The sequence below is a fragment of the Populus euphratica genome, unplaced genomic scaffold, assembly GCF_000495115.2.
Source record: "Populus euphratica unplaced genomic scaffold, PopEup_1.0 scaffold15.1, whole genome shotgun sequence".
Taxonomy (NCBI): domain Eukaryota; kingdom Viridiplantae; phylum Streptophyta; class Magnoliopsida; order Malpighiales; family Salicaceae; genus Populus; species Populus euphratica.
This window is the reverse complement of record NW_011499874.1, coordinates 336060-348641: the sequence shown is the minus strand read 5'-3', so window position 1 is coordinate 348641 and position 12582 is coordinate 336060. Positions and strand designations below refer to the sequence as shown.

Sequence of the window (12582 nt, the reverse complement as noted above, 5' to 3'; positions counted from 1 at the left end):
AAAAAAAATTAATTTGTTGTTAGGAAAAAATAAAAATAATAGAGAAAAAATAAAGAGAGAGAAAATAGACATTTAAAGAAGATAAAAAAAAGTTCAATTGATCATATATATTTTAATAAAAAAAAATATTATTTTAATATCAATAAATTTTTCTGATGTAAAGTTTTCTGATTTAAAGAGTGGAGTTGTATGAAAATAGTTTGAAACTTTCATTTTATCAGAAAAAATAAGTTCAAATTTGAGTTCTTTTAATTGATTTAAGTTTTTTTATTAATTTATTTAATTTTTTAATATTTTGGAGTTAAAAATATATTCATTTGGGTTTCAGCATATTTTTAGATATTTCCGGATAGAAAACAAAAAAAAAAGAGGGTTGAAATGGTTTTTTTTTGCTACAGGAACACAAATATATGATTTTCCAATAATAAGAAGTAGCCAGAATTTAAACCCAATGACCATGCATTGCCCGCTAAGCGTCACATCTTATATTATACTTTAAAATGAGAGGGAAAAATACTGTGCTAGTATTAGAGCATATATATTCTGGATCACATTATAAATATAACATATTTATACTGTGAACTACATGGTAGATTTTTAAGGATCATAAAAGGTACTATTAACTATATTATTAATATTTAGATAATCATAAAAAGTGTTATCTTTTTATTTTTTTTATTTTAAAAATTATTGAAGTATATTAGGTTAAGACATGTCGCAAGACTCTATTCTAATAGATCTGGCATAAACACTAAATTTAGAATTATTGAGTTTGGCATGGCCGATTATTAAGTCTAACTTGATTGTTAGACTTATGACTTTTGAGTTTTACATTACCTTTAAATATAAAATGTATTAAATTTAACATTAAATTTAAATTTTTTAAATTTAGCTTTGTTGCCTAACCAAAAAGATTTGGGTTTGTATCAACTTCCAAATTTAACTTTCTTGGATTTGGTTTTGCCTCCAAATCTAAGTGTCTTGAGTATGACTTGATTGTCTGAAACTCATAGATTTAATATGATTAATAGATTTAAAATACTTTAAATATTTTTAATATATTTTTATATTAAAAAAATTATTATTAAAGATCTATAATAAGTATATTATTAAAAGAATTTGGTTAACAAAAATTAAAAGAGGGTTAGCCGAACATCTATTAGGTGGTTTTTCTTTTTAAGTTTATTGTAAATAAAATATCTTAAATATCATCAAATTTTATCATAATTTAATAAAATTATAATCTTTTTAATAATTTTACTAATTGCTTTGTGAATTGTTATATATGAATCTAATTTACAAGATTTATGAAAAAAAATATGCTCATGAATATTAAATGAGAATAACCATTTATTTTGTTATTTTTTTTATATTAGTTTTTTTATTTTTTTATTATATAGAAATTATCGAGTTATAATTTTTTTATATTTTTTATCAAGTCATAATTTTTAGATCATTATAAACTTTTTGTTTAAAAGGCAATGATTATTATAAAAAATCATATTTTTGTAAAACACAAATAAGAAATAAATGAAGAAGGAAATATTAGAGTTTTGATCGAAAACATATATTTTTCCTCTTTATTCAAATAATTTAAATTTTTATGCATATTTATTTTAATGACCTTCAGTTTTGTATTAAAAAGAAGTGTTGTTGATAATATATATATATATATATAAGAAAATGAAAATTCACATGATAAAATATATTTTTTATTTCAGATTTCAAATTTTTATCTTTTTTTACAAATATCTATTTCCATTATTATAACATAACTAAAATAGAACTTGATTTTAAAAACCATTTCGCGGTATCAAAAGGGGAAACAAAAAAAACTAGTATAGAATTCAAACTAGATGGATTATTATTCAAACTAGATGGTATCATGCTTTTGTTTTCTTATTCTAATTTAACCTATAAAAATAAATAAATCCAAAGACAGCTTTAAGGTCAAACTGGATTGTTGTCCGCTCTTGATTTTGTACGCTAAGATGATGAGATTGTCCACTGCAATTTTACCCAAAACAGTGCTGAAAAAACAAGGAAGCCTGTGTTCTTATTGTAGAAGACAATGACAGCTTGTTGAAAACTGCTTTTCTCTGACATTTTAAGTTCAGATTTTAACATGGAATAGTCAATTTGTCACCAAGAACAAGAAGAGTTGCAAGAAAACCTACGAAAAGCTATAATGTAATAATATATTTCATGTTTCCGGGAAGAGAATAGCTAGCTTAACTTCTTCTTCTTCATCTTTTATTATTATTATAGGGAGAAGGACAGGATTCGAAATCTGCCCGTTTACAGGACAAAACCTGCGTCTCTGAAGGCAAAGATTGTGCATCTTCGTTGCAGAAGCTGAGGATCAGGCCCTCCAGGATGAAACCTATGTCTTCCAAGCTTCAATGCAGCTTCTTCTATTGCCCAGCCAGACACTGTAAATTTTACACCCACCCTCGGCTCGAATTTTTGGTTCCTTCATACCATAGATGGATCAAGGGATCCAATCTCAGACCAATGAAAGCAATATAAACATCAAACACAGAAGAGAGTCTCAAGAAACTCATTTTCTGCCCTAGATTTCACGTTGCTGCTTCTTGAGATTGATAATGGAAGGGAAGGAGTTATATATATAATTAGCAACTTGAAATGAACTGACAGGACACCAGCGAAGACACCAGCGAATGAAGGACTAACAGGACACCACTGACGCACCATGCACATCCACATTTTTCTTATATTAATGTTAATTTGTTTCCAGTGGGTATAATATATGGTCAACGTACGCTCCTGGTCATATACGCAAGGTAATGTGTGTGTGATCAAGTCATGCAAGAAGAGAAATTGAATGGTGTGCTGATGGTTTACATGGACCACCTCACATAATACTTTTAATTACAATAATATTTTTTTTAATATAATTTTTTATTTTTTATTTTTATTTTTTAACATTTATTTTATTAAAAATTAATTGAATTTTTTTCTCAATTCTTTCAATAATTAGTTAATTGAAAATTAAGATTCATAGTTTATTTTAATTTTTTATAGAGTTATCACAATCTCATAAATCTGGATCACTTGACTCAAGTTATTTTTTTATATTATTTTTTATGAGGTTATTCTGATCTTATAATTTGGATTATAAGTTTAGTTAGTTAACTTGAGTTAACTCGGTTTGTTTTCTTATCTTTTTTTTTTATTAACATTAAAAAAAATAAAGCTAAAAAAGTGGTGTTTTTATTAACCTGTGTTGTGGATTTGGCTACCTAACCCTTGTTGACTCAAGTTAATCTAATATGTTTTTGTCTCCATATTTTTTTATGAAAAGATGTCTTTAATTCTTTTAAATCAAACTATGTTTTTATTGATTATCCAAATTACTTTTAAATACTTCAAGTTGACCAAGTCATATCAAGTCAACCCCTATATAATTTAATTTCTTTTTCTACTAGAAAAATATTTATAATACTCAAATATATATTTTTTTACATTAAAAAATTAATATTACCTACAACATAGTGTAAGCCGATAATATAATAAAATTACTAAAAAGAGAAATCAATAAAATAACCTTTTGAAGTGACATAAAAAATAAAATGATCTTTTGGAGTGACATGGTAAATGGACAAGATTCTTTGGTATTTGGTGGTGGAATGATAGTTGAATTTGAAATATATATAATAGTCATATGCATACTTTTTAAAGCGACCTGATAATCAACTTGACGTAATATTAGAGTTATAGGTTAAATAAGTTAATTTGAATCAACCCGAGTTAATCTAGGTAAAAAAAATAAATGTAAGTCTTTAGCCTTTGTTTTCTAATAAAGAAAATCAATCACTTAAATGACCCATAATTCATGGTGGGTTGGCATGTTGTCAACCACTAAAAAAAAAGAAAAGAAAATTATCTCACCAACCACTCAAATAACACATGACCTACAACTCATCACTTCTTCACACTATATTGTTATCTCACCTACTTATCTCTTATCTAGATCAAGTTTACAAGTATGAAATAATTAACTTTTGGTCTTGGTTATATAGGTTGTTTTAATAGAATGAGGTTTTTTAGGCTAAGCTACAAGATCGCTCCTCTTTCCCACACTACTATGACTTGTTTCTCACAATCACATAAACAACTTTTAAGCACATAAAATGTCCTATCTTCTTTTTCTCTTTCTAGCAATTACTAAAGTCTATTATGGCTACCCATATAAAAATCCCCTTTTTGTTTTTGTTTTTCTTATTATCTCTTGATTTTATTATTACCCTTTTTGTTTTTGTTTTTCTTATTATCTGCTCTTGATTTTATTATTGTCTTTTTAATTCACTCAATCAAACGGTTCATATCCACTCATGAATATGGAATGATTAACCATTTTTTGAACACCATATTGCTAGTATCTATGATGAATTCTCTATTGCTAAATGTAATTTTTTAGATCTCATGTGATTCAAAATTTATATTTATATTTTATTTTATGTTTAGTTCTTGGATATTTAGTGTTTCTAATTATTGTAAATTCAAGAGTGTCTTGAATTGAAATTGAAATTGATTTTAATTTTTGTATATCTTGATTTAAAGTCGAGTTTTTTCAAGTTTATCAGATCTCATGTCAACCCTCTAAGTTTATCAGTTTTTTGAACTAATTTCCTGATTGATTTTTATATTAATTCAAATTAGTACATGTTTTAAGTAAACAAATTAGGTGTTTAGGCTATGCTCAAAAGTACTTACTTGATATATATCCTTAGTATTGAAAATATGGTGTCCAAAAAAGGGTCAATCTCTCCCTCAATATTTGTTTTTCTTAGATAATTATTTATTTTATTTTAAAAATAAAAACTTGATAAATAAATAAATTGTATGTAAAATATAGAAAATCTCAAATATATAAAACCAAAACTTTCATGAAAAATCAAATTTGCTAATCATGCTTATAAAACATTATACTTTTATCATTATTAAGAGTGTTTTATTAATAAATTTGTCATTTTATCATTCATAGAATATTATAAAAAAACATTATTTAAAAGATTCAAATAATCAATCTATTGTTAGCTAATTAGTTTATAATAACAAAATTATGTGAAAAAAATTAATAAAAAGATCAATTTTTTTTACTTCTCTAAACAAAATAAATTGTTTTTTTTGCTAATGTGGAGAAATTAAAAAAAATTCAACAATTACTAAATAAATATAGACAATTTCTTTTAATAATACTCTATTGGTTTTTCAAATTCGAAATAATTTGGAATAATTATAAAAAACTTTTCATAATTTGATTGTATCTTTATTTTCTCATTGTATTATGAGAAGTTACACTTTACATAATAAAATTTACATGATAAATAACAATTCACGTCCAAAAGTATAAAAAAAATTTAAAAATTTACAAAATTATTATTATATTCAATTTAATAACTAAAAAGCCTTGAATAACTCAAAATAACGAAATTGTCATCTTAATTTATAATTACAATGATGTCATTAACCTCACTCAAAGGTTTATACTGCTAACCCCAACGAAAATAGTAGCAGAGTGGTAATTAAGCTTTCTCTATGATCATTTTCAAATTTACTCAACTCTTAATTCATTGTAGATTCATTGCCATTTTTTATTGTGTTCATCAATTGGTGAAGCAGATGTATTAAACAAGTTCAAGGATGACAAAGGCAACTTAGAGGAAAATCTTACGCATGACGCAAAAGGTTTGTTCAGATTGTATGAAGCTTCATACTTCATTATCCATGGAGAAATTAAACTGGATGAAGCTCTGGCATTCACTAAAACTCACCTCAACTCCATGGTAACACAACTAGCCTCTCCTCTTTCTAGCCAGGTAACTACACAGGGACATAATAAAGATTTCAATTGAGGGGTTGAGGTACTGCCAACTTTAAGGTTGGCCCAGATTACACGAGCCCAATTCAGGCCCATAAGTTAGTTGATGCGTCTAGTTCTGAACACGCACAAAAATCATTTGCCAGGCAGCCGATCTATCCTCCCCTCTCAAGGTCCACGAGCCTAACTCCCGTGGCTTCGCGTCACAAATGTTCGATAAAATTCCTCAAAGAGCCAGAGAAACCAAACCAAGTTTTCTTCGATATACAACTGCCCCCAACAATTCACCAGTTGCTCAATTGGGAAGCTAACAGGCTTAACTATGCAGCGCATATCATCAAGACTCACGAGAACCTCTTCATTATCAACACTCCTGACCCGAACAATAAAACGCAGTTCCAATACCCATTCTCTGAAGAGCGCAAATCTCCAAAAACAACAAGAACCCGCCATCCCTGGTCATTTTCTCAAATGGGGTTCGCTTGGTTTTGTTAGAACATCAAGGTTTGCAACTGGGTTCACTCCATTAGAGCCGAAACCGTTGGATTCAATCATGGATATTGAACGGGCCAAGACTAAATCTCCCGAGGATCTCGCCTCCATTTGGGACGATGTAATGTACCAGAATTCTTTATTTTCATTTATTTGTTTGTGATTGGTGCTATAGATTGGCTTACTTGATTAGAAACTGCCTACTTAAATACTAGATTGGTGTAAACTGAGCTTAACTTGAGTTTCTTGTTGTTGGTTTTGTTTTCTTCATATGTATTAATGGAGTCAAGTTTGAGTTTGCTATTGAATTATTAACTGAGAAAAATACTTTAAATTTTTTTGAAGTAAGGGGTTAAAACTCACAGTGCATATCATTACCTTAGTCACATAAATGAACTATGGAGTACATATCGCTACCTGGTTTGAGTACTGCAAGCTACAAAGGTCATGGAAAAGTAAAGAAAGGAGATTTCTTTTTATGAAGAAAAATGTTTTGGAATATGATAATCATTTATTATTCTTCTGATCGTGAAACACTAATGCACTACTTGAAGAACCCAGAAATTTGCTTATGAGCTAAACATTGAATTTGTTTACTAGTTGTTTATATTCTTTTCTTTTAAGTACAAACACTTTCATAAAAGGAGATTATAATTTAATCGCAGTATTAACTATATATCTCTCTCTCAATGTGCAGTCCGGCATCTTTAATTAAGAGCATTTTTTAATATATTTACTAGGCCTTCATTTGGGATGATTATTCTTAACCATTATGTTTGCATATTTGAGAAGGATCTCAATTAGTGATAGTGTATTATTAATGGATAGAGTTTCTGGGTGATTTTTATTGTGGATATTACTTATGGGTGGAGTTTGTCTTTTTCAGTATCATTTGGGAAGAGGACATATCGGGGCATCCATGAAAGCCAAGCTTTATCAGTTGTTGGTGCAAAGAGCTGCAGATTGGTAATTCAACCATATGATGTTTTGTGTTGGACATATATGTTTTCCTTATTTTTACTGGCCCTACTTCTTTTCTTCAGCAAATATTTTGTCATTCCTTTGTGGAGAGGAAGTGGTTATACAACAATGTTTGCTCAAGGTTAGATTTCTGAACTTTGATGACTAGCTTTGACTGACATCATCTACTAGTTAATTCTTAAGGCTTGCCTTGTCAAAGTTATTTTTTCACAGCAAGCAAATTCCTTAGTTTATTAACCCTATTTGAGTGGGATGTTTTAGATATCTATTTTTTAAAAATCTTTTTATGATATCGTATGCTAACTCAAGTGTTTTTTAGGAATTAGATTGTTATGGCACAGTCATGTGTTATCTCCTAAAAATTGTATTAAGAATGACTGTGGCATTGCTGAATGGATAACAATGCTGATTTGAGCCTTTTGGTTATCATGATATTTTTTATTATTTCACATGTAATGGGTACATCGGAAGAGAATAGTGTTTATGGTCCTTATCGAGTTAAGATCTGAGTGATTATCTGTTCATTGCATTGAGCAACCACCATTTTATAATAATGCTTTCTAGCATTAATAAGCGACATTGAGTGCTGGCAGCACTAATCTGCTCAATACTGCAGTCCCAAATCCTCCTTTTCACTGTACCTCGTTGTCTAAAAGATAGATGGAAAACCTGATCTGGACCTTGTTGTGCTTACTCATCTGCTCACATCTCCATCCACATTTTTTTTTACAGTGCAGATGCCACATATGATTTTCACTGGTCTTGAGGACTACAAATCAAGAGGAACTCAGGCGTCTCCCTACTTAACTGTCAAATTCTACACTGAATTTGCAGAAAGCAAAGATTTGGTTCTTATCCGAGGAGATATTGTTTTCACCAGCAAGCTTACTGATGAAGAGGCTGAATGGATTTTAGAGACTGCCCAATCTTTTTACCTAAACGATGGGAGGTACAAGCTTGTTGAACAGTTCAACAAGCAAACCCGAGATTTCGAGTTCAAGGATGTTTTGCGTTCACTGAACATGCCCATCATGTGATTTTGTGAAAGAAAATTGACCAACTAGAAGCATAACTGTCACAGGCAAATATTTAAGGCAAGACCTATGGAATCAAGCAGATGAAGGAAAGCCCTTATGCACGTCTTTTCTGCTGAGATAAATTGCTCCAGTCGGACCATTTTCCTGTTTGAATAATGTTCTTGCATGCATCCAATAATTGTACCTGTAAGAAGGCTATTGTGATTAATTGTCCTGGTAGAGGAATGGTTTTTGGATGTTCCAAAAATTTTGTGAAACAAGGTACAGAGCAATAAATTGTGCACGCGTTGTTAACCTGTTGCTGTGCAGGGTGATTTCAATTTCCTGTTTTTTTGCTGTCCTTTTCTTCTTTTTTAGCCAACAAAGAATGAGATGCAAGAAACAGATAAAAAAGGCAAGTCAAACAGTGGTGAAATGTTGAAAAGCAGAAGGATGGGGCTGTACGTAGGTCTACATATTTCAAGCATTTCCATACTGAGATGTAAAATTCGAAACCAAAAGATGGCATGCAATTTTGGGCCGCAGACAAAATCAACATAAAACGATAAAAGTGCTTCAACATAAAGGTCTGGTAATTAGAGGGAAATTCTCAACTTTGATTCCCAATTCCCACTCAATCCAGCTTTTGCAATTCTCAAGTACATATGCATCTTTGGATGACATCTGCAACCATGACAACTTGGCAACTTCTTGCAATCACGAGGTTGCTTCCCTTTTATTTTAGCTACAAAAACAAAAAGAAAAGATCTTTCCAAGAATAGGCAGAATCCCTAAATTTACTCATTCGTATTAATTATCAACAAAAACCTAAAAGAAAGCCATTTTTATTGTGGAGTGTACCATAGCATAGCATGTGGGTGAAATAATTGAGGGTTCTAGTCTAGTTGTTAGAGTTATTATGTTTGTTTTTTAAAGTATTTTTTTGAAATATATTAAAATAATTTTTTTATTTTTCAAAAAATATTTTTGAGATCAACACATTAAAACGATTCAAAATATATAAAAAAAATTAATTTTTAACCAAAAAAATTTAAATTTTTAAAAAACGTTGCCCAGGAGTATATCATAACATATAAGGAAAATTATTGTAGATTATAAAAATGTTTTATTAATCTGGGCATTTAACATTTCTTTTTAATTTTTTCATTTAATAATGTGATTTTTAGGAATTAGACTGACTGATTTGTTTTATTTTATTTTCTATTGAGTTATTATGACCTCAAAATAACACTATGACATTAAGTTGGTACTTAGTTTTATATATAAAAAAAAAAACAGAAGATTTTGTTGTTTATGAAAGTTAAAAATATAGGAATAAAAAATGATAGTGGAAAAATTATAGCTTTTTTTTTCTCTTTTATATAATTTTGTGTTTTAAACCGATTTGAGAATATTTTGAGTTAATAAATTAGTTTATTAAGCTTCTAAAGGTGTTAACTAGGTGTTTTCCAGTGCAAAGAAACTTATTAATAAGTTTTGGATCCAAAAATATTTAACTGATTTTTCAGCCACTTCTCTCGTGGATGGAATATTGGCGAGCATATAACACCTCATTTACTTTGTTAGAAGAAACTAAAAAAAGAGAGGTGAAAGATGTGTTGTCTATTCTAAAACAAAAATAAAATAAAATAAAAAAACCAAAAGCATATGCCTAATCTTATAGGGCCATACACGCCAATCCTTTTTCTTATTAGGCTAGGCGCATGAGGCTCGCTCTTTTTTATTTTTTTTATCAAGACCCTATCTCTTTTTTATTATTTTTATAAATTTTTTTATTTTCAAGGAAACGCATTATAAAAAAACAGCTTAGCATGATATTTAAATAATTGTTCAATTCTTTCATGGTTTTCAAATAATATTTTAGATTTTTATGAGAATGTTAACAATTGTTTTTATTATAGAGTATCTAATATACAAAAATAAAAAATGAAATATATCTCATGAATATTCAATGAAAATAAAATTTATTTTCTTTAAATTTTTTTCATGGATTTTTTGCATTGTTTTATTGCATTTATAAATCTTTTCTTTAATCACATACAAGGTATTGAAACATTGTCTTAGTTTTTTTTTTTAACTTGCTTTTAAGATCATGAGATGAATTAAGAAGGAAATAGAGTTCAAGTTGAGAAAACTACATTTTTTTCTTGATAGTTTTATTCATTATTTGTCATGCCAATGTATATTTTTATAATTTTTTTAATTAAATAAAAATTAAATCCAAAATACAAGGTTATTAAATTCAATCAGGGTCATAATCTAAGTCATGTATTGGGTGAGTTGACTTAGTTTGATTTGGGTCAATCCAAAACATCATCATTTTGATTTTTTATATAAAGAAAATTAAATCAACATCATTTATGATTTCTTTTTGTAAAAAATTCAAATCAAGTTTTTGTCACTCGTTAGGTTTGTTGGGTCATACTAGATTAACTTTCACTCAAATTACATTAGAGCTCGGCCCGATGTATAAGTTATGTTAATAAGTCACTATATTAACCCAACACACTTGGTTGAGTTTAATTATATTTTGAAAAAGTTCCCCCCCGTATGGCCCTTGACAAGTTCATTCCTATTTCTATGTTTATCATTTTAAAATCTATTCAAAGGAACTCATAACTTATTAGTCCAAAGATCCTTGGCACTTATGATTTAATAATTTTGATAACAATAACAATTTAATAAACTTAATATGTGTGTCAAGATTTGATATTGAAGGGATTTTTCTATTATGTCAAATTGGATCAAAATGGATTCATTGGATGCAAACTTGACTCGTAGATGCCTAATATTAATTTTATGTATTCAAATCTTTATAGGATTTAATTTGGTATCACATTAATAATTTTTTATTCAAAATAATTTCTTATTGCCAATTAATACATATTGAGAAATATTTTCATGAGAAAATCTCTTATCATATTTTTTGGCATTATTATTCTTTTTTAAATAAAAAGCATAAACTTGATCAAATGATTTATTGTGTTTTTTTATTACACCGAAAAGTTTCTTGACTATTTCTAACTAAATGGTTAACTAGTACTTTGTAAGAGCTAACCGAACTTATTTTAACTTTGGAGTTAATTTATCTTAAATTCAATATTTAACTTATTTTACACTTAAGAATTAGCTTGTTTAGACTCAATATTTAGCTTGTTTTATCGACACGACCAAAAGATTGATATTTTTTTCAAGTGCAGGAGTGTTGAAGTAATAAATAACTCGGTAAAAATAAGTGTTGAAGTAATAAATAACCCGGTAAAAACGAAATCGAACCACAAGGAGGTTAACTATATAAGTTAATAATGATGATGATGGTGATGGTGATGAGTTAAAGATGATTTTGAGATATAAGATTAATGTGAAGATCAAATAAGAATAAAAATAGTTGTCAAGGTTAGAGGATCCACTAATGGTATTATAAATAAGAAATAAATATAGTATAAACTCTTTTTATTAATTAACTAAAAACCATACACAAAGGAGGTTCAAATTGAATGATTTATCATTAATATTTCATTATAAATTTTTAACATTATCATATTAATTATCTTATTTTAATAACGCCAATCTTTTAAATATTGTCAAAAATTCATGATGCTAATTTATGTTAATAACAAATTAAGTTCTTTTCATAGCATATGTATAAGTTATACCATACGGTTGGATATGAAAGTATCAAGCATTTGTTGTATCGAATGTTATACAACACAAATTTAGATTAACCATTTAACAAGTAAGGTATTAAGAATTAATAAGATAAAAATGATAAGACATGTTAATAGCAAGTTGTTTATGATATAATCATTGAAGTTTATATTATATTTATCATAACACCATTAGTGAAACCTTTTTACCTTGACATAATAAACTTAACTAAACATAATGAAGAAGAGAAATATAAATAAACAAAACGAGAACATGATTATATAAGTATAGTAAAGGAAATAAAAAGCATAAATAAGAGATTAATGAAAGCAAAACTTAAGTATCTAAAAAATATAAAAAAAGAGAGCAAGAACATGATCTTGATTTGAAAACTAAAATACCTAAATGCATGACAAACACCTCCTTTTATAGGTCAAAATTCAAAATTATTAATTTGATGACTAATTATTGAGTGGGTGGCTACCTCTTGACTTTATGACAATTCTTATCTTTTTTTCTGAATAAAGCATCATTGCTAACATCAAAATTTAAACAGATAGTCTTTATGAAAATTCTAGG

The 12582-nt window shown here is 28.1% G+C and overlaps 1 protein-coding gene across 1 annotated transcript; it reads left to right on the top strand.

Moving 5' to 3' along the window:
* The first annotated feature begins 5964 nt into the window (after positions 1-5964).
* Positions 5965-8654, top strand: LOC105127953 (ATP synthase F1 complex assembly factor). The gene is made up of 4 exons (XM_011029435.1): positions 5965-6458; positions 7224-7303; positions 7381-7439; positions 8051-8654. The coding sequence occupies exons 1-4, from the start codon at positions 6168-6170 to the stop codon at positions 8353-8355; spliced, it is 735 nt and encodes a 244-aa protein (XP_011027737.1). The 5' UTR covers positions 5965-6167; the 3' UTR covers positions 8356-8654.
* Positions 8655-12582: the final 3928 nt, after the last annotated feature.

Coding starts and splice junctions, on each gene's coding strand:
- LOC105127953 (XM_011029435.1), top strand. CDS start 6,168: ATGCAGCGCATATCATCAAGACTCACGAGAACCTCTTCATTATCAACA. Junction 7,304..7,380: donor GTGCAAAGAGCTGCAGATTG/GTAATTCAACCA, acceptor TCTTTTCTTCAG/CAAATATTTTGTCATTCCTT. Junction 7,440..8,050: donor TACAACAATGTTTGCTCAAG/GTTAGATTTCTG, acceptor TTTTTTTTACAG/TGCAGATGCCACATATGATT.